Below are 22,169 nucleotides of genomic sequence, written 5' to 3' on the forward strand. Positions count from 1 at the left end.
ATGGTAGTTTTGAAGTTTAATCAGTCTGTTGCTCATATTGCGTGGTCAGAAAAATAGTTTTCATTCCAACCAATTAAAGCCCTCACCCAAACGTTGACACAATCCCTTGGCAGCTGGAGTCACTCCAGTGATCAGGAGTGGGAACCCTCACTGATTTTTCTGCTCCCTAATCATGGGGTGCTGAGGCAAAAATCATCTATATGCTTATACCCAGTAGGCCATTAAGGGAGGTCTCACAATTTTACTTTGACCTTGTCCACAACATAAGATCAATGTTTACTTCTACTCTTTGAAAAAAAAATTAAAATATGACTTTTCCTGACCACAAACATCACTTCCAGTTATAATGATTTTTGGTTACACTTTGCCAACATTTAGCATTGAAAATGCCAATGTAATCAATCACAATGGGAATTCCTTGTGTAAACCGGTTGTAAAACTGTAGTTACAGGCTGCAGCTACTAAGTTTCATTGTAGCTCCGTTGTATCCTGTCCGCTCTTGACCGATTGAGAGATGCCAAGGGAGATCTACTGGTATAATGAATGGTGAGAGTTTGGTCGCAATTTCATTGTGAGGTTCAGCTGCCACCGAACTATTGCTCTGCAATTTATTGTCAGCCATCTTTGCACTACCATTAGTGGCAGAGTCTTTTGCCATCTTGGTCTGATTCTCTGGAGCTCCCTCTTTTAACTCTCTCCACCTTTCGAAAACCATCTCACAACCCATCTTTTCAACCAAGCTTTTAGTCACCCTTCCTAAATCCTCCCTGGCTCTGCATCCATTACCGTACACCCATCTGTGAAGCACTACACATTTTGTTACATTAAAGGCACTGTACAGATTCAAATTACGATTTGTTTTGGCTGTTAATTACCTAATAAATGATTTTAAATATGTGAGAGAAAGCTAGGTTAACATTTTGTATGAGATCCTTTATAAAAACTTCTGAAGGTCACACCCAAATTGTTAATCTTCATCTTTCAGACACTGAATGATCTGTTTTTCCAAGAATTTCTGTTTTCATCTCATTGTCAATGTTTGTTTTTCTTTTTACCATTCCAAATATAGAAGTCACTGAAAATCATGGTTTATGAACCATTTTTTTCTGTATTTCATACAATTCCGAGGTCGCTGATTGGATTCCCAGTCTGTGCCGAGTTAGCTGGTCAGTTGGGAAGTTCCAATTGGCCTTGCGCCCCAGGTTTAGGGAGTGTGAATTTTCAGCCTTGAGAAATACTGTTCCAGTCTTGGACATTTGTCTTGTTGCATTATTAAGAGTCTTGGTTGCACGTCAACACAAAGCAGCCGCATTTATAAATCACTGGTTAGGCCCCAGCTGGAGTATTGTGTCCAATTCTGGGCACCACGCTTTAGGAAGGATGTCAAGGCCTTGGAGAGGGTGCAGAGGAGATTTATTAGAATGGTACCAGGGATGAGGGACTTCAGTAATGTAGAAAGATTGGAGAAACTGGGATTGTTCTCCTTGGAGCAGATAAGGTTAAGGGGAGATTTAATAGAGGCGTTCTCCTTATCTACTCTATCAAAAGTTTTGATAGAGTAGATAAGGAGAAACTGGAGGATCGGTAACCAGAGGACACAGATTTAAGGTAATTGGCAAAAGAACCAGAGGTGAGATGAGAATATTTTTTACGCAGTGAGTTGTTATGATCTGGAATGCGCTGCCTGAAAGGGTGGTGGAAGCAGATTCTATAGTAACTTTCAAAAGGGAATTTGATAAATACTTGAAGGGGAGAAAAGAGCAGAGGAATGGAACAAATTGGATAACTCTTTCAAAGAGCTAGCATAGGCACGATGGGCCAAATGGCCTCCTGTACTGTAAGATTCTATAAACCTGGAGTCTGATCCTGATCAGATTCTGCTCTGGGAGAGCTTGTATTGCACTACTTGTACTTGACACAGTCTGCAGTATAACTCCAGAATGGTGTGAAGGCAGGCTTAGAAAGTGTCAGGAGGTCATAATGGACTTCCTGGATACTACAAATTTACTGCAGTATCTTTTAATGTTTCCAGACCTTGCTTTAAAAACATTAAACATTTACTGATGGGCAGAGTGCGATGTGCAGCCCGTGATATAACCTTGGTGTTGCTGACTGTACTTGGCACTCTGCAGCTACTGGTCTTCGACTGATAGTTCGATATAATTGCTGTTTACGCCTCAAGTATTCAAACTGTAGCTGTGGTATAATTGGTAAATCTGGTTGGACTGGGCATGTGGGCCTAAACCAGTGAGCTACGTGGGCTGAACGGCCTTTCCTTATTTTGTATTACTTGGAGGTACTTATCTCTCATCTGAGGCTGGTCAAGACGTCCTCTGACCTAACTCCTGGAGGAAAAGAGGAAACCAAAGTTCATCGGTCCCTGGTATCTCAGAATGTGGTTATAAGGCTTTCGTAATACAATTTTTTAACAACTCCCAAGACTGCACATCATATTCAGATTCTGAAATTATACGGGGACAGCATTTCTAATTAGTTTGGAAGATACCAAGAAGGTGTTTCAAAAGGATGACACGATTGTTTTTTTTAATGGATTATTTCATTACAGCTGTCCCGACTTTAAAAAAGGCAAGAAAACATCACTTTATATCAGGAGTATGGACAGAACAGCTGATCGAGGAAGGGTGGGCAGTGAATATGAAGGCACCATTTCCTCCCCTCAATCCGCATCTTATCCCTCGTGTAAGGTTATGTTTTCTTTCATTTGGTAAAGATAAGTGTGATCAATTAACACAGAAATAAAGCATGATTATGAATCTTCACAAAAAAAAACAAATGTCATTTTCTTTTTTAAAAAAGCATGTCATTATTTGGAGTCATATTAAATGCAAGATGTAATTTAATTCAAGGAACATTTACTGAGCAGTGCTACATATCACATCTCTCACTGCCGAAAAGACTCACTGAGCCGTGGCTCAGAGGGCAGCACTCTCGCCTCTGAGACAGAAGGTCGTGGGTTCGAGTCCCACTCCCGAGACTTGAGCACAAAATCTAGGCTGACGCTCCAGTGCAGTACTGAGGGGGTGCTGCACTGTCGGAGGTGTCGTCTTTCGGATGAGACGTTAAACTGAAGTCCTGTCTACCCTCTCAGGTGGCTGTAAAAGATCCCATGGCACCATTTGAAGAAGAGCTGGGGAGTTCTCCCTGGTGTCCTGGCCAATAATCCTCAACCAATGTAACTAAAAAAACAGATTATCTGGTCATTATTTCATTGCTGTTTGTGGGACATTGCTGTGTGCAAATTGGCTGCCGCATTTCCTACATTACACCACTTTAAATGTGGTTCATTGGCTGTTTAAAGCTTTGGGATGTCCTGAGGCCCTGAAAGGTGCTATATAAATGCAAGTGTTTATTTTACATATTCAAATTGGGATAAGGGCAATTTGACCATTTGATTTTAATGCCCTTACATAGAATTATCCAATATTTTATATGTGGGCTGGTGCACATTTACTAAAATGACTAAAGACAAGGCTGATAGTTATGTGGGTAATAGGGCATTCCACATTCCAGACCGCTGTCTAAGCATCAATACAGTTCCTACACTCTCAAATGCCAATGCTATTCAAAATCAAACTAACAATCTATAATTGGAATCCTGAAGTCAGTTTTATACAGGTGAGTGGGTGGTGAATCTTCAGTGTCCAATAATGTCATCAACATTCATCATTTAAACAAAAAAAACTCAAGTCAACAGAAATAAACTAAACAATTTAATAATTCATCATCATTCTCTGTTGCTATCTTATTCCATACTGGTTCCCCTGCACCAATCCACTCTTGCTTTTCTCAACCACCAATGGTTCAGTTCCCAATTTCTTGACTTTCTAATGGTTGTCTTTGCTTTCAAATCCCTTCATGGCCTCACTCTCAACCGGCACCTCTCCTGTCTCTGGTCTCTTTGTGTCTGCTTCCCGCCCCCCCCCCGCAGCTTCTCCAGTCTCACATAACTGAAGTCCCTCATCTCTGTTACCAGACTAGTAATTCTCCTCTGCACCTTCTCTAAGACCTTGGCATCTTTCCTGAAGAGTGGTGCCCAGAATTGGATACAAAACTCCAGCTGAGGCCTAACCAATGTTTTAGAAAAGTTTATCATAACTTTCTTGCTTTTGTACTCTCTGCTTCTATTTATTAAGCCCAGGATCTCATATGCTTTTTTAACAGCCTTCTCAACTTGTCCTGCCACCTTCAAAGATTTGTGTTCATACACCCCCGGGTCTCTCTGTTCCTGCACTCCCTTTAAAATTTAGTTTATATTGCCTTTCCTCATTCTTCCTACAAAAATGTATCACTTCACACTTCCCTGCATTAAATTTCATCTGCCACGTGTCTGCCCATTTCACCAGTCTGTCTATGTCTGTTACTATCCTCCACATTGTTGACTACATTTCCGAGTTTTGTATCATCTGCAAACTTTAAAATTATACCCTGTATACACAAGTCCAGGTCATCAATATATATATCAAAAAGAGCAGTGGTCCTAATACTGACTCCTGGGGACTGTATACTTCCCTCCAGTCTGAAAAACAACTGTTCACCTCTACTGTCTGCTTTCTGTCCCTTAGCCAATTTTGTATCCGTGTTGTCACTATCCCTTTAATCCCATGGGCTTTAATCTTGCCAACAAGTCTATTTTGTGGCACTTTATCAAACGTCTTTTGAAAGTTCATATACACATCAACCCCACTACCCTAATCAATCCTTTCTGTTACTTCATCAAAGGATTCAATCAAGTTAGTCAAACATGATTTTTCTTTAACAAATCCGTGCTGACTTTCATTTATTATCCTATACTTTTCCAAGTGCCAATTAATTTTGTCCTGGATTATTGTCTCTAAAGTTTTCCCACCACTGACGTTAGGCTGACTGTCCTGTAATTGTCAGGTTTATCCCTCTCCCCTTTTTTGAACAGGGGTGAAACATTTGCAATCCCCCAGTCCTCTGGCACCACTCCCATATCTAAGGAGGATTGAAGATTGTGGCCAGAGCCTCTGCAATTTCCACCCTTACTTCCCTCAGTAATCGAGGATGCATCCCATCCGGACCAGGTGTCTTTTCTACTTTGTCTTTTGAAAACATATCTTCTTTGATCACGCCTTTGATGACCCCCTTGCAACTTTTCTTCTACTTCCCAATCAGTGTCCTCCAAACCGTTATAAAGTGCCTTAGGTATTCATTACCTGAACGGCACTACGTAACTGCGAGATGTGTTACAGTTTAGTGGCTTCCGATGGTAATGCTGTTCTATGCACTGAAATATCTTGTGATGGCTTACAGCAATGGGTTTGGCCATTTTCACTACTGTTTTTATATAGAATGGATTGGATTTCAGAAGAAATAACTATTTCTGTTGGCAGTTTCCACTAAGCCGTGAGGCTTTTTTTTAGTGGTTTATACACTTTGTAACTTTCACTGGAGTGATGATGTGTGAGTTTGCAAAAGAAAAAGTGCCTCGGGTGTCAGGAGGCATTACTGGGTTGTTTTCTTGTTTCTGATTGAGAGAGACCTACATTTGCTGCTCTTTTGCTGTTTTACATATATCACTGGGAACCAGTCTCTAAAAACTTGCTGGGCTGCTCTGTATGAGTTTTAATGTCTGAAACTGACTCCCTGGGTTACTTTCCTTGACCGGGCAGCCATAAGCACAATGGCAGATTCATTCTTGTGGATCTGTGATGCCAAGGGCTGCCAACTCTGGTTGGAGGTATTCCTGGAGCTGTCATCACATGACCTTCCACCTCCAACCGCCCCACCTGGTCAAACAGCCCTTTTCCCTCCATCTCCAATATTTTAATAAACAAAAGTATTCAAAGAAAATGAAAAAAATACCTTTTTTTAAAAATGCTCCTATGATTTTTCTCCTGGCTTTGCTGGCAGCAGTGTCCAGGAGATTAATCTTTAATTCCTGGAGACTCCAGGACAATCCTGGAGGGTTGGCGACCCGAGCAATGCAGTCAGTTCCCAGAACGTAGGGCCAATTACGCTGTCACTGGAGGGAGATCATGCATCTGCAGTGGGCTGCATTTCTCTAGTATAAAACCATTGGATAGAATGATACAGCACAGAAGGAGGCCATTCGGCCCTTTGTGCCTGTGCCGGTAAAGTCTTGATGCTTGGCCACAACTGAAACCTTCAGCTGATTTCTCCTTGCACGGTGGAACAAACACATGATTCAGTTTGGTGCAACCTGTTTATTACGTTTCATGAATTAAACTGAAACATGTAGTGAATTAAATGAAACACAAGGCAAGTTTGCCCATTAAAGAGGAGCCAAAATTCACTGCTAAATGAATTCCTTCCGTCATATTACCTGCTGCCACTCTATTTATGACAAAAACAATTTGAATATTATTCCTCTGTGCTCACATATTTAGGCCCCAAAGAATGTTTCTTTCCTGCTCAGAATTGTGGAGCTGTCCATGCCAAACACTGCTTTATATAGGCTGAAGGAGCACGGCCTACTAAGGGAAAAGGGGTTCTGTACTTGAGGAGAGGGAGAATAGATTGCCTTTTAAGAAATCTCATTATTTATAAAATGCTCAAGTACCATTTTGTTTTATTTTTAAATCAAATCGTTAGCCATTGGTGTGGGAGATGACAGGGTCTGTGATGCTGGTAGCTCACACTCACTCCAGCAGTCGGTCATAGGTTTGGTTCTGAAGGCTCCTCAGGCACGGTATCTCTTCAGTACTTGAAACCTATGACTTCATCAGCTTCATCCTGAAGAGGAAGGCGGAAAATAAATCAAATTCAATGGTTTGCTCACTAACTGAACTCTGTAATACGTTGCAATGCTGTATGTAATCTCATGATTTTCATTCAACAGGGATCCTGTTGCTGCCCTGGACTGGGGTCTTGGCGAAAGGCCCCACGTGTGATCCCTTGTGTTTAGTTTTTGAAGCAGGAATCTCATCGTCAGCGTCTGTTTGAAAAACTAAAGTGAAGAAGTGTATGAATGAGGAGACTCCCAGGGGGGAAGATGTTGGGGGTTGGGTGTCGAATGGGCACGATATCGACAGGGCACCCACTGTGCGCCCCCCCCCTCTGGACCTCCACCCTCCCCCTCCGGACCTCCACCCTCCCCCGCCCCACAACGCTCGGGAGGCCCAAGACACTTTTAGGTTCGGGCCTCATTAACATTTTCTTGGCGACTTACAGGCGCCAAACTGGTGCCCCGCTGCAGCTCACTGCTCTGGGGAGGAGGAAAACCGGCAGGTCAATGCACGCGGCCGGCGGTAGGTCAGGCCTGTTGTGGAGGGAAGCGGGAGCCTGGGGGCTGGCACTGGGCCAGAAGGTTTTTAAGGGGCCAGAAGGAACCCTCTTCCTAACCCTGGCCCCACAACAATCTTACTGTTCGGGAGTGGCCTCCAGCGGTCCCTTTAAGGACCACCAGTTAGGCCTCAACACCTGGAGATTATGGGATGGGCACGCTTCACCCATTTCTCCTTGAAAGTAGGAATTGTGGTCCCGTAACTAGAGTGGGACCCACCTGTTTTGGGTGGGGGTGCCTGGGTGCCCATTTAAAGATCTGCCTGAAAGTTGTTTCAGGTGGGCAAATTGGTGCATAAGGTCCCCACCAGACTTTCAACTGCAGGTCGCCCGTCTTTCAGGCGGGTGTTGAAAGTGTCTCCCCATGTTGGTGAGCTCTAAGCCTGACTGGTCCAATTAAATATCATGTATGGTCTTTCTAGTCAAACAGAAGAATTTACCAGTGGGAGGAAGCAAGGGGGGAAAGCTGTGATTAGAAATAAGGATTAATAACCTGGTTTAAGGAAGTGGAACTGTTTTGGGCAATTGTGAAATTTGATCATGTGTCACTTGTCCGCAGTTTACAAATGTTTTTACGTTTACCATATCAAGTTTGGGTCCTCTCCTTTAAAGACGCTCCTTAAAATCTACCTCTTTGACCAAGCTTTTGGTCACCTGTCCTAATAAATTCTGTCCAGACAAAATGTGACACCGAGCCGCATAAGGAGATATTAGGACATATGATCAAAAGCTTGGTCAAAGAGGTAGGTTTTAAGGAGTGTCCTTAAAGGAGAGAGAGAAAGACGGAGAGGTTTAGGGAGGTCGCCAATGGTGGAGTGATTAAAATTGGGGATGAGCAAGAGGCCAGAATTGGAGGAAGAAAAAAATGTGGCGCGTCCTCAACCCTGCCCTTTACTGAAACCTCCAGTCACATTCGTTGGACCAGTGTCATATCTCCCACTTCAATGGTCAACATCCACATCAATGAAACACGAGAGACCAATGATAGGTGAGATTTGCTGTCACGTGATTCCTGCTGATAAATTACAGTGCACAAAACAGGCTTTCTGACATATTTATTAACTCCACTGTTATGCGTAAATATCATCGGTGCTGGTTGTGTCAGTCTCGGATAAGGCATTTCAAGTATCATTGAACAGGCCAGTTTCACTTGCAGCTATTGATAGTTTCAGTGCTTGAAGTTACTGTTGTGCCTCGCTGTGAATAACCTTTTGTAATTATTCTAGGAAAATACGTTTCCAGTTTGACAAACCTTAAAAAAACCCACAAGATTGACCTGCTAGTATATGAGCTGCATAGCAGTGGCTTGTTTCGATTAATTTGGGGAATATTCTCCTTATTTCACACCTCCGTATGATATTCTGTGTAGTGGCACATTGATAAGCAAACAGTGTCAAATGGTATTTTTCACCTGTTCATCTTCGCTCTCCATCTCTGCTGTTTTGGCGGTGTCCGTAACAGCGATGCTGCATTCGTTTGAGTATGTGATGTGGTAGCTGTGGAAATATGGAAGACATTCATGATTCTTATGATGTGGAGATGCCGGTGATGGACTGGGGTGGACAAATGTAAGGAATCTTACAACACCAGGTTATAGTCCAACTGTTTTATTTGAAAATCACAAGCTTTCGGAGCTTGCCCGACGAAGGAGGTAAGCTCCAAAAGCTTGTGATTTTCAAATAAAACTGTTGGGCTATAACCTGGTGTTGTAAGATTCCTTACATGATTCTTATAGGTCACAGATAGCCTAGTGCTTATAGTGGTTGATGAGCAAGCTAGAGGTTTGTGAGTTCAAATCCCACCATTATGAAAATTAATTCATAAACTTGGCAATGTGGGCAGGCACCAGCAAATGACCATGATGGGAACGTGTCACCCCTACTGGTCTGGCTTACACTTGGCTCCAGTCCCACACTACGTGGTTGGCCCTTAATGCTCTCAGGGCAACTAGGGATGGTCAATAAAACCTTCCTTGTCAGTGTTGTCCACATTCCAAGAACAAACAAATATGATGAACCTTCATAAAACACTGGTTCAGCCACATCTGAAGTATTGTGACCATTTCTGGGCACTGCACTTTAGGAAGGATGTGAAGGCCTTAGAGAGGGCGCAGAAAAGATTTACTAGAATGGTTCCAGGGATGAGGGACTTCAGTTATGTGGATAGACTGGAGAAGCTGGGGTTGTTCTCCTTAGAGCAGAGAAGGTTGAGAGGAGATTTGATAGAAGTGTTCAAAATGATGACGGGTTTAGATAAAGTAGATAGAGAGAAACTATTCCCATTGGCAGAAGGGTCGAGAACCAGAGGACACAGATTTAAGGTAATTGGCAAAAGAACCAACGGCGACATGAGGAAAAACTTTTTTACGCAGCGAGTAGCTATGATCTGGAATGCGCTGCCTGAAAGGGTGGTGGAAGCAGATTCAATTGTGGCTTTCAAAAAGGAATTGGATAAACATATGAAGGGAAAAAATCTGTAGGGCTACGGGGAAAGAGCGGGGGAGTGGGACTAGCTGGATTGCTCTTACAAAGAGCCGGCACGATTCTATGATTCTAAAAAACATTTTTTTTTGCCAGTCTTCTCCCCTCCTCTCCTGAAGGCACTGACTTGCTGGGATTGTCTGCTTTCTTGAACACACTGACGCATGCTAGTGTTTTCCGCATCTCTCCTTAACTATCAGTCAGGCTAGGGCACAGTTCCAGGGGTGCTACCAATCTCCCTAACCTCACCAAATGGCAATTCTTCATGTGTGAACCTTGACTGAGAGTGTGGATAGAGGAGCAACACAACTGAACCTGACCCTGTCATTCCCCGAATGTACACACTGCACTTTCTAGTGGAGGTCCTTTGGAACAGGAACTCTGGCTGATTTTGTTTTTCTCCCTAGCTCAGGACCATTATAACTGCTCAGCCCCTCCTCCAACTGTTAACCCAGCTACGATTAGCTAAGTCAGAACAGACCAGGAGTTGATCCAGGGACCCTGTGGTCCATATATTGTCATCAGGACACATACTGGTGGATCTTATTGTAATTTGAGTTTATGGTAAGCTCACCCATCAATGAATTCAACCATCAGATTAGCTTCATCTAGTGCCTTCATGTCCTGTAAGAGATGGAATTCACAATCAACATTCTGCTGAGATAATATTTGGCGTTATGCTAGTTTGCCTTATGTCCTTTTAATCTGGAGTATTATAGTCCAGTTATCATTGAGGGCTTGAGCTGCTGGATGGGATCAGAGGCAGAGTGTAGTGGGAGGGGAGGAATATGCAAATAGCATCTAAACCTTCAAATTATCTATAGCCTTGTAACACATCTCTACTCCTTCGTTATTTGTCATACATACAGGTTTTTGTTAGTGTTCTTTTCCCATTCTTATTTCGCTGTCGCATTATATCCATTCTCTAACTCTCTTTGATTTACCCATTAGCCATCCTAATGACTGACACCAGGCGTTGGCTTTTACTGGATTCATCGGATAATGGGAAGCGATTACTATTTTGCAGCAAAAAATTTCCATTTAACGGATGCTATGGCAACCCTGCATCATAATCATAAAGCTCCTCTCTTGGCACTCATGAAAAAGATAAAAACCATCCCACTTCCAGCAACTGACATCCTTCCCTATCGGCAGTGCTACTTCACCATATTAATAATATTGCAAAGACCCCCTAAACTAAAGACAAGTGCCTGGACTGACCAGAAACTGACTTTTCAGAAAGAATTGTTATTCCAAGATTGGATAGTCCGTGAGTTTCAACTGGATTATGGTATCATACTGTATGTTAATAAACAAATAAAGAAACGTCCTTTCATGAAGACTGTGTCCCTTTAAGAACGGTCCAGAGAATCAGTGCACAGCAGGGACACAATGAGGGTAATTTTGACTGAGAGACAGTGCAAAACTGGTGCTATCGGATCAATTGTTTTTTCTACATCTCTCTCGACTGACTTCAATGGAAATGAAAATGGAGAGAGATGTAGAACGGGCGGCTGATCCAAGATCGCCTGTTTTACACTATCGCCCAAAGTCACAATTACTCCCAATCACCATCTGAAGAGTTTGCAGTGGACATGGGGGCAATTTTGGGAGTTGGAGCAGGTCTAGTAAACAACACTGATGAGTCACAGAAGTCTCATGGAGCAGGACCAATAGGCAGTTCCATCCACATTTGTGGAGAGAGAACATAACCTTCGCCAAGAAAAAAAGATTGGCAGTGCCACATTGCTGTGGATTCTGCAGTGGGGTGGGTGCAAGTATCTTGATGGTACCCATTCTTGAATCAATGAGTTATGCTCCAGCAACTGAGTTCTGACCTGTCCACTTACAAAAAGATTCTGCTTGTGCCTCCGTAAGATATTCTGTGCAATAACATATTCATAAGACATGGATTAAATTATGTTTTCTACCTGTTCTTTGTTTCTGTCCTCCACGTCTATCGTTTCGCTTGAGTCAGTGACAGCGAGGGCGTATGAGGAGTCATAACTGTGGAAATATGGAAACATTCAACAGTTCTTCTGGTTCACACATGCAATTCTTCTCTCCTTCCCTTCCCTTCCTCTCTTGAAGGCACTGATAGTTGCTGGGCTACGATTCCACGGGCACCACCAGCACCTCATGCAAGTGATCATTCTCAGGGTGTGAGCCTAGACGATGAGTGTCAGCCGGCTATTTGACCGAGTGGGGGGGAGGAGTTTAACAGCCAAGCCTGATCCTGTCGGCACCTGACGCTCCATCACTGGAGTGGGAACTCCTGCTGATTTTCCTCCTTTCCTGGCCCTGAGGCCAATGTTGACACTCTACAACAGCCCGCCTATGGTCAGGTATCTCAGCAAGGAGCAGGGAGTGAACCTGAGACCAGCTCATAAAATAACATTTCTCAACTGTGCCTTTTTTATTTTGCTTAAAGTATTTCCTGCAGTGGCTTCTAAAATTCTAAAAAGTTAGAACAAAGTTCTCAGGCAACACAGACAAAACTACGAGGTTCATGTGCGTAGGGTCCTTCCAGGTGGGCAAATTGAACATAATACAATTTCTCATCACTGCTGTTCATAGAATCATGGAATTATTAGTGGAGAAGGAGGCAATTCGATCAATGTTAGTTCCCCCACCAGGAAATAAGCCACTTTAATCCCATAGCTCTCGTGTATACATTTTGTGTTATACCTTAGTATGGATATCATAATGGTATATTCATGATGTAATCTACCTACATTGTATCATTTCTTTGCTTTCTAATTGAATGGTGGCTCAAGGGGCTGAATGGCCTCCTCCTGTTTCTATGCCTGACGTGTACCTTTCCACTAGACGGGAATCTGGAGCAAGGAAGCCCAGGGGCACTGAAAGTCACGATAATGCACAACTGCAATCCACACTGAGATTATTTAACCCGGAAGAAAGCAGGAACTGAGCTTGGGACTTTCCACGTGTTATGAAATCATATTATCCACTACTCACTGGGACAGCACACTTGTCAATTCTACTATGGCCTGAATTTGTGGTAAGCTTACCTGTTAATGACTTCAACTAATATGTTACCTTCACCTTTTGGCTGCATGTCCTACGGGAGATATAATTCATGATTAACACTATGCACTGTTAATATTTGGTGGTACACTGGTTTGCCTGTTTTTTAAAAGAAAGAACAAACTTGAATTTGTATAGGGCTTTTCGTGACCTCAGGATGTCCCAAAGCACTTTACAGCCAATGAAGCACTTTTGAAGTGTAGTCACTGTTGTAATGTAGGAAACACGGCAGCTATTTTGCACACAGCAAGGTCCCACAAGCACCAGTTTGATAATTACCAGATTATTTATTTTAGTGATGTTGATCAAGGGTTAAATATTGGCCAGCTGTAGTGCTGAAGACTTGTGCTCCAGAACTAGCCGTCCCTCCAGCTAAGCTGTTCCAGCTACAACACTGGCATCTACCTGACAATGTGGAAAATTGCCCAGGTACGTCCTGTCCACAAAAAGCAGGACAAATCCAATCTGGCCAACTACCGCCCCATCAGTTTACTCTCAATCATCAGCAAAGTGATGGAAGGTGTCGTCGACAGTGCTATTAAGCGGCACTTACTCACCAATAACCTGCTCGCCGATGCTCAGTTTGGGTTCCGCCAGGACCACTCGGCTCCAGACCTCATTACAGCCTTGGTCCAAACATGGACAAAAGAGCTGAATTCCAGAGGTGAGGTGAAAGTGACTGCCCTTGACATCATGGCAGCATTTGACCGAGTGTGGCACCAAGGAGCCCTAGTAAAATTGAAGTCAATGGGAATCAGGGGGAAAACTCTCCAGTGGCTGGAGTCATACCTAGCGCAAAGGAAGATGGTAGTGGTTGTTGGAGGCCAATTATCTCAGCCCCCGGACATCGCTGCAGGAGTTCCTCAGGGCAGTGTCCTAGGCCCAACCATCTTCAGTTGCTTCATCAATGACCTTCCCTCCATCATAAGGTCAGAAATGGGGATGTTCGCTGATGACTGCACAGTGTTCATTTCCATTCGCAACCTCTCAGATAATGAAGCAGTCCGAGCCCGCATGCAGCAAGATCTGGACAACATCCAGGCTTGGTCTGATAAGTAGCAAGTAACATTCGTGTGAGGCAATGACCATCTCCAACAAGAGAGAGTCCAACCACCTCCCCTTGACATTCAACGGCATTACCATTGCCGAATCCCCCACCATCATCAGCCTGGGGGTCACCATTGACCAGAAACTTAACTGGACCAGCCACATAAATTCTGTGGCTTCAAGAACAGGTCAGAGGCTGGGTATTCTGCGACGAGTGACTCACCTCCTGACTCCTCAAAGCCTTTCCACCATCTACAGGGCACAAGTCAGGAGTGTGATGGAATACTCTCCACTTGCCTGGATGAGTGCAGCTCCAACAACACTCAAGAAGCTCGACATCATCCAGGACAAAGCAGCCTGCTTGATTGGCACCCCATCCACCACCCTAAAGATTCACTCACTCCACCACTGGCGCACCGTGGCTGCAGTGTGTACCATCCACAGGATGCACTGCAGCAACTCGCCAAGGCTTCTTCGACAGCACCTCCCAAACCCACGACCTCTACCACCTAGAAGGACAAGGGCAGCAGGCGCATGGGAATACCACCACCTGCAAGTTCCCCTCCAAGTCACACACCATCCCGACTTGGAAATATACCGCCGTTCCTTCATCGTCGCTGGGTCAAAATCCTGGAACTCCCTTCCTAACAGCACTGTGGGAGAACCTTCACCGCACGGACTGCAGCGGTTCAAGAAGGCGGCTCACCACCACCTTCTCAAGGGCAATTAGGGATGGGCAATAAATGCTGGCTTTGCCAGCGACGCCCACATTCCATGAACGAATAAAAAAAGGACATTAGGGAGAACTTCCCTGCTCTTCTTTGAATATCTGTTTATGGTCTGTGTAGGAGTAATACAGCCCAGTTGTGATCTGAGGGACTCAGCTGATGGATAAAATCATAGACTGAGGCTTGAGCAACTTATAAAACCCCAAAATAGTCTGTGGTCTTGAAACACACTTCCAGTCCTTTAAAGAAAAGAAAGACTTGCATTTATATAGTTCATGACCTCAGAACATCCTAAAGTGCTTTACAGCCAATTAAGTACTTTTGAAGTGTGGACACTGTTGTAATGTAGGAAACGTGGCAGCCAATTTGCACACAGCAAGGTCCCACAAACAGCAATGAGATAAAGACCAGATAATCTGTTTTAGTGATGTTGGATTAGGGATAAATGTTGGCCAGGACACTGGGGAGAACTCTGCTGCTCTTTTTCAAATTGTAAACAATTTTACAACACCAAGTTATAGTCCAGCAATTTTATTTTAAATTCACAAGCTTTCGGAGGCTTCCCCCTTCGTCAGGTGAACGATGTGTTACTTTGTTACTTATAATATACAAAGGTTTTTGTTATCTATGACAATTATATTTTGCTGTTGCAGTATATCTGTTCTGCTACTGTCTTCGATTTACTCATTAACACTACAAATCACTGCTGCTGTAGGTGTTGAGGAGGTATATTTCAGTAAAAGAAAGAGTAATAATTATACTTTGGATGGGAGAAAGCTGGGTGATGTGGAAGATCAGTGAAGCAGTAAGCCTGAGGATTGGGAGCATTTTAGAATTCAGCAAAGGAGGACCAAGAAATCGATAAAGAAAGGGGAAAATAGAATATGAGAGTAAACTAGCGAGAAACATAAAAATGGACTGTAAAAGCTTCTATTAGTATGTAAAAAGGAAAAGAATGGCAAAGGCAAATGTGGGTCCCTTACAAAGATGGGAGAATTTATAATGGGGAATAAGGAAATAAAGAAATTAAACAAATACTTTTGTCTGTCTTCACGGAAGAAGACACTAAAAACCTTCCAGAAATACTAGAGAACCAAGGGTCTAGCGAGAATGAGGAACTGAAAGAAATTAATATTAGTAAAAAAAATAGTACTAGAGAAATTAATGGGACTGAAAGTCAATAAATCCCAAGGACCCAATGATCGACATCACAGGGTTTTGAAAGAGGTGGCTATAGAGATAGTGGATGCACTGGTTGTCATCTTCTAAAATTCTATAGATTCTGGAATGATTCCTGCAGATTGGAGGGTGGCAAATGTAACACCACTATTTAAAAAAGGAGGGAGAGAGAAAACAGGGAACTACAGACCTGTTAGCCTGACATCAGTAGGGAAAATGCTAGAATCTATTATAAAGGATGTGATAACAGGAGACTTAGAAAATAATAATAGGATTTGGCAGAGCCAACATGGATTTATGAAAGGGAAATCATGTTTGACAAACCTATTGGAGTTCTTTGAGGATGTAACTAGTAGAATAGATAAGGGGGAACCAGTGGATGTGGTGTATTTGGATTTTCATGAGGCTTTCGATAAGGTCCCACACAGGAGGTTGGTGAACAAAGTTAGAGCACATGGAATTGGAGGTAATATACTGGCATGGATTGAGAATTGATTAACAGACAGAAAACAGAGAGTAGGAATAAACGGGTCTTTTTCAGGTTGGCAGACTGTGACTAGTGGGGTACCGCAGGGATCGGTGCTTGGGCCCCAGCTATTCACAATCTATATCAATGATTTGGATGAGGGGACCAAATGTAATATTTCCAAGTTTGCTGATGACACAAAACTAGATGGGAATGTGAGTTGTGAGGAGGATGCAAAGAGGCTTCAAGGGGATATCGACAGGCTGAGTGGGTAAGAACATGGCAGATGGAATATAATGTGGAAAAATGTGAAGTTATCCAGTTTGGTTGGAAAAACAGAAATGCAGAGTATTTTTTAAATGGTGAGAGATTGGGAAATGTTGGTGCTCAAAGGGACCTGGGTGTCCTTGTAAATGGGTCACTGAAAGCTAACATGCAGTTGCAGCAAGCAATTAGGAAGGCAAATGGTATGTTGGCCTTCATTACAAAAGGATTTGAGTACAGGAATAAAGATATCTTACTGCAATTATATAGGGCCTTGGTGAGACTGCACCTGGAGTATTGTGTACAATTTTGGTCTCCTTACTTGCCATAGAGGGAGTGCAATGAAGGTTCACCAGACTGATTCCTGGGATGGCAGGATTGCCATATCAGGAGAGATTGAGTAGACTAGGCCTGTATTCTCTAGAGTTTAGAAGAAAGACAGGTGATCTCATTGAAACATACAAAATTCTTACAGGCCTCGTCAGAGTAGATGCAGCGAGGATGTGTCCCCTGGCAAGGGTCACAGTCTCAGAATAAGGGGTCGGCCATTTAAGACTGAGATGAGGAGAAATTTCTTTACTCAGAGGGTGGTGAATCTTTGGAATTCGCCATCCCAGAGGGCTGTGGAGGCTCAGTCATTCAAAACAGAGATCGATAGATTTCTAGATATTAAAGGCATCAAGGGATATGGGGATAATGCTGTAAAATGGCATTGAGGTAGAAGATCAGCCATGATCTTGTTGAATGACGGAGCAGGCTCGAGGGGCCAGATGGCCAACTCCTGCTCCCTATTTCTTATGTTCTAAGAGTAGAGGGATTTGGAGGGTATTGAAGGCAGCTCCATAAGTGAATAAAGTCATAAAAAAGCTGATGGAATATTGGGTTTTATGGTAAGAGGCATAGAATATATATGTGGAGATGTAATGGTGAATCTATACAAGACCAGAGTAACACCATAGTTGGAGTACTGTGTGCAGTTTTGGTCTCCACACTACAGGAAGGATTCGTTCGTGGCATGTGGGCGCCGATGACAAGGCCAGCATTTATTGCCCATCCCTATTTGCCCTTGAGAAGGTGGTGGTGAGCCGCCTTCTTGAACCACTGCAGTCCTTGTGGTGAAGGTTCTCTCACAGTGCTGTTAGGAAGGGAGTTCCAGGATTTTGACCCAGCGACGATGAAGGAACGGCGATATATTTCCAAGTCAGGATCGTGTGTGACTTGGAGGGGAACGTGCAGATGGTGGTGTTCCCATGTGTCTGCTGCCCTTGTCCTTCTAGGTAGTAGAGGTCGTGGGTTTGGGAGGTGCTGTCGAAGAAGCCTTGGCGAGTTGCTGCAGAGCATCCTGTAGATGGTACACACTGCAGCCACGGTGCGCCGGTGGTAAAGGGAGTGAATGTTTAGGGTGGTGGATGGGGTGCCAATCAAGCCGGTTGCTTTGTCCTGGATGATGTCGAGCTTCTTGAGTGTTGTTGGAGCTGTACTCATCCAGACAAGTATTCCATCACACCCCTGACTTGTGCCTTGTAGATGGTGGAAAGGCTTTGGGGAGTCAGGAGGTGAGTCACTCGTTGCAGAATACCCAGCCTCTGACCTGCTCTTTTAGCCACAGTATTTATGTGGCTGGTCCAGTTAAGTTTCTGGTCAAGTTTCTGAGGTAACAGAGAGGGTACAGTGCAGATTCACTAGGATCCTGCCTGGTATGAAGAAATACAAATACAAAGAAAGAGTTGAAAAATTGGGCTGTTTTTATTAGAATGGAGGAAATTAAGGGGTGATTTGATCGAGGTACTGTAACACATGAAGGGATGGGACTGAGTAGATAGAAACAGACTGTTTCCAGTTATTGAGGGATCTAAAACAAGGGGATATAGATACAAGATTAAATAGGACAGAAAGCAACAACAACAACTTGAATTTATATAGCACCTTTAAAGTAGTAAAATGTCCCAAGGCGCTTCACAGGAGCGTGATCAGACAAAATTTGACACCGAGCCACATAAGGACAGATATTAGGACAAGTGACCAAAAGCTTGTTCAAAGAGGTAGGTTTTGAGGAGCGTCTTAAAGGAGGAGAGAGAGGTGGAGGAGTTCGGGGAGGGAATTCCAGAGCTTAGGGCCCAGGCAGCTGAAGACACAGCCGCCAATGGTGGAGCGATTAAAATCGGGGATGCGCAAGAGGGCAGAATTGGAAAAGCAGGAGGGACCTTTTTTGCACAAAGTTGTAAGGCTATGGAATGCACTACCAGAGGTAATGATTGAAGCAGAGATTATGTTGACATGTAAGAATAGGTTAGATATGTGGTTGAAAGAAAGGGGGATGTATCAATATGGGAACAGGGTGGGCACTTGAGATTAGAACTACTGTGTGGAAGATAAACTGGTTGGGCCGAATGGCCTGTTTCTGTGTTGTAATTTTATTATAACTGGTTTATGTTTTCAGATTACGTAGAATCATAGAAAGGTTACAGCACGGAAGAAGGCCATTCGCCCATCAAATCCGTGCTGGCTCTATGCCAGAGCAATCCAGCTAGTCCCATTCCCCCACCCTATCCCCATAGCCCTGCAAATTTTTTCCTTTCAAGTACTTATCCAGTTCCCCTTTTGAAGGCCATGATTGAATCCGCCTCCACCACCCTCTCGGGCAGTGCATTCCAGATCCTAACCACTCACTGTGTAAAAAAACTTTTTCCTTATGTCACCTTTGGTTCTTTTGCCAATCACCTTAAATCTATGTCCTCTGGGTCTTGACCCTTCCGCCAATGGGAACAGTTTCTCTCTAGACCCTTCAGATCTTAAGAGATGAATGAAGAAAGGTCTGCCAGTCATTCGTTTATGAAGACAGTGGGCTGAAATTGCTCGGTCTTTCTGGGAGTGGCCAGAAATAAGCTGGAAGTCAGATACACTGGGAGACACCCTGTTGGGAGTTCCCGCTCAGCCTTGCAAAGGGTGGAGCCTCCGCCTGCCCCTTAAAAAGTCAATGATGCAAATCAGATGGAGGCAGGGGGTGGAAACAGGGACTCTCTATGCTGGAAATTCACTGCTTCCTTGACCTCACTGGGAGGCAGTGTAGGGTTGAAGGCTGATTTGCCCAGCGAGAGGAGACATACTGTCCCCCAGAAGAGTGCAAGGGAGGGGGACAAGCCAGGGAAGCAGTCTGAACCCCCAAAAGATGATTTGAGGTTTTTTTTGTAAGGGGACTGAGTAGTGGGGTTGGGGTGGGTGTTGATAGTTAGCTAGACACTCGAGTTTCTGGCAGTGTGAGGCTGACAGACACCCGAGATGTGCCTGTAGTAGCCACATGCAAATAAGGTGCCCTCCCACTGGCGCCACATACTCTGGCGGGGCCAATGCTGGAAGGTGTCAGCGGGTGCCAAGGGTTGTGGCCCACGTTAGTTCAGGGCCTGTGTCCCTTTCAAAGGGTTAAATTATGAGGACAGATTGCATAGGCTAGACTTGTATTCCCTTGAGTATAGAAGATTAAGGGGTGATCTAATTGAGGTGTTTAAGATGATTAAAGGATTTGATAGGGTCGATAGAGAGAAACTATTTCCTCTGGTGGGGAAATCCAGAACAAGGGGGCATAACTTTAAAAGTAGAGTTAGGCCATTCAGGGGTGATGTCAGAAAGCACTTCCTCACACAAAGGGGAGTGGAAATCTGGAACTCTGTCCCTTAAAAGGCTACTGAGGCTGGGGGCCAACTGAAAAATTCAAAGCTGAGATTGATAGATTTTTGTTAGGCAAGGGTATTAAGGATTATGGAACCAAGGCGGGTAAATGGAGTTAAGATAAAGATCAGCCATGATCTAACTGAATGGCAGGACAGGCTCGAGGGGCTGAATGGCCTACTCATGTTCCTCTGTTTAAGAAATACATAAAGACACAGCAGAGTCACAACTATGTATAAAGAGTTTCTGCTGGAACAGTAGGCGATTGCGAGCATTACCATTGGGTATAGAAGCAAGTCATCCTCATCTTCCTGTGGTGGCTCCTTTGGTGCCCAGACATAGATCAGGCAGCTCATTACTGGAGGCATCACGTCTATGGGGCTGCTGTAGAGGTGGGCGCATGCATTTTCACAAGGTTGGCCTTTTACAAAATTGATTCTTGGGATTTGGGCATCGCTGGCAAGGCTGGCATTTATTGCCCTTGAGAGGTGGTGGTGAACCTTCTGCTTGAATCACTGCAGTCCATGTGGTGAAGGTGCTCCAACAGTGCTATTAGGGAGGGAGTTCCAGGATTTTGACCCAGCGACGATGAAGGAACGGCGATATATGTCCAAGTCGGGATGGGATGTGACTTGGAGGGGAACTTGAAGGGCCTGCTGCCCTTGACCTGCTGGTGTGTTAGCTATGCAGCTGGGACTGAGTTTCAATCAGCCCACAAGATATATTTCACACCTCTATAATAAGGTATTCTGTACATATTGTTGAGCAGTTCCACATTTTAAAATTATTTTTATGTTACCTGTTTCTCATTTTTGTTGTCGACCTCTGTTATTTCAGCGGTGTCAATGACAGGGATGTTGTTAGGATCTGAGCATACGTCGTCACAACTGTGGAAATAGGAAAACCAAGTCTATACAGGCTGCACCTTTTCTGCCGGTTGCTGGGGTACAGGTCCGCAGGTACTAGCAGGCCTCCATTACTTCCTGTAAATGCTCATTCTCAATGTATGAGCCTAGAAAATGCATATCACCTGGCTATTCAACTGTGGGGACATCACAGCCAAATGCAATCCTGTCCTCACCTGAGATTCACACAAGCACACTTTCTAATAGGGGTTAATGGAAAGTGGGAAAACCTGGCTGATTTACCCCCCCCGCACCCCCCCATGCTCCCCTCCTTCGCAGCCCAGAGGCGCTGAGGTCAATTGTAGCACTCCTACTGCCATCCCAGCTGAGATCAGGTGGCTCAGCCCAGACCTGGCATTGAACCTAGGATCCGAAACTTTTTATTTAATTAAGTAATTCATGAAACGGTTCCCAACACTCAATGGTTCCCAACACTCAATGGTTACACAGAATTTTCGAAAAAAAAATCAAATCTCTTATTTTGGAGAGCACTTAAAAGATAATCCATTTCAAAGCACATGTGGGCCTTTGAGGTAAAGAGGTAAAACTTAATACAATTTCTCATCATTATAAAGTGATAGAAGATTTAGCACAGAAGAGGCCATTTGGCCATTGTGCCTGTGTTGGTGCTAGCTCCCCCAACCTGAGCTACCTGTTCTGCTCTCATTGTTATAGTTTCTACATTTTGTGCCATACCAAAATGTGGACGGTGTATCTATATTTATTTGCTTTTGTATTTCATTTAAAAAAATTAAAAATGTAATATACAGAAAAATCTCTTCAATTAATTGTGCAATAAACTAAAATAATAAATGGTGTTTATTACTAATCAAAATTAAGTTCAAACAGCTCCTTAGCAGAGTTTTGCAGGAGTTTGAACTTTGGGGAGTGGAAGAAGTTTTTAACATTAGTGTACCCAAATAGCACTACTTCATGTGGGAGCCTTGACATTGAGTGTTGGCAGGAAGTGACTGTGGAGGGGTATTCCAGTCCAGCCCCATCTTGTCCTCACATGATGTCTATAACTGTGGAGTTTCTCCCAAGCTCAGGAGCACTGAGAGACAATGTAACTCCTCCTCCAAACTCTACCGCAGCCGAG

General features: G+C 43.8%; 1 protein-coding gene across 1 annotated transcript in view; it reads right to left on the reverse strand.

The window, feature by feature from the left end:
* Nucleotides 1-6,206: 6,206 nt before the first annotated feature.
* Nucleotides 6,207-22,169, reverse strand: part of LOC137305852 (regulator of microtubule dynamics protein 3-like) — a 37,642-nt gene continuing 21,679 nt past the window's right edge. The window contains exons 8-13 of the mRNA XM_067974787.1: nucleotides 20,965-21,052; nucleotides 12,800-12,849; nucleotides 11,699-11,774; nucleotides 10,342-10,391; nucleotides 8,699-8,783; nucleotides 6,207-6,738 (exon numbers count right to left, since the gene is read on the reverse strand). Of these exons, the coding sequence (XP_067830888.1) occupies nucleotides 6,703-6,738; nucleotides 8,699-8,783; nucleotides 10,342-10,391; nucleotides 11,699-11,774; nucleotides 12,800-12,849; nucleotides 20,965-21,052 (385 nt within the window). The 3' untranslated portion in view covers nucleotides 6,207-6,702. The remainder of the gene's footprint in view (nucleotides 6,739-8,698; nucleotides 8,784-10,341; nucleotides 10,392-11,698; nucleotides 11,775-12,799; nucleotides 12,850-20,964; nucleotides 21,053-22,169) is intronic.

This window comes from Heptranchias perlo, chromosome 41 (genome assembly GCF_035084215.1).
Source record: "Heptranchias perlo isolate sHepPer1 chromosome 41, sHepPer1.hap1, whole genome shotgun sequence".
Classification (NCBI taxonomy): domain Eukaryota; kingdom Metazoa; phylum Chordata; class Chondrichthyes; order Hexanchiformes; family Hexanchidae; genus Heptranchias; species Heptranchias perlo.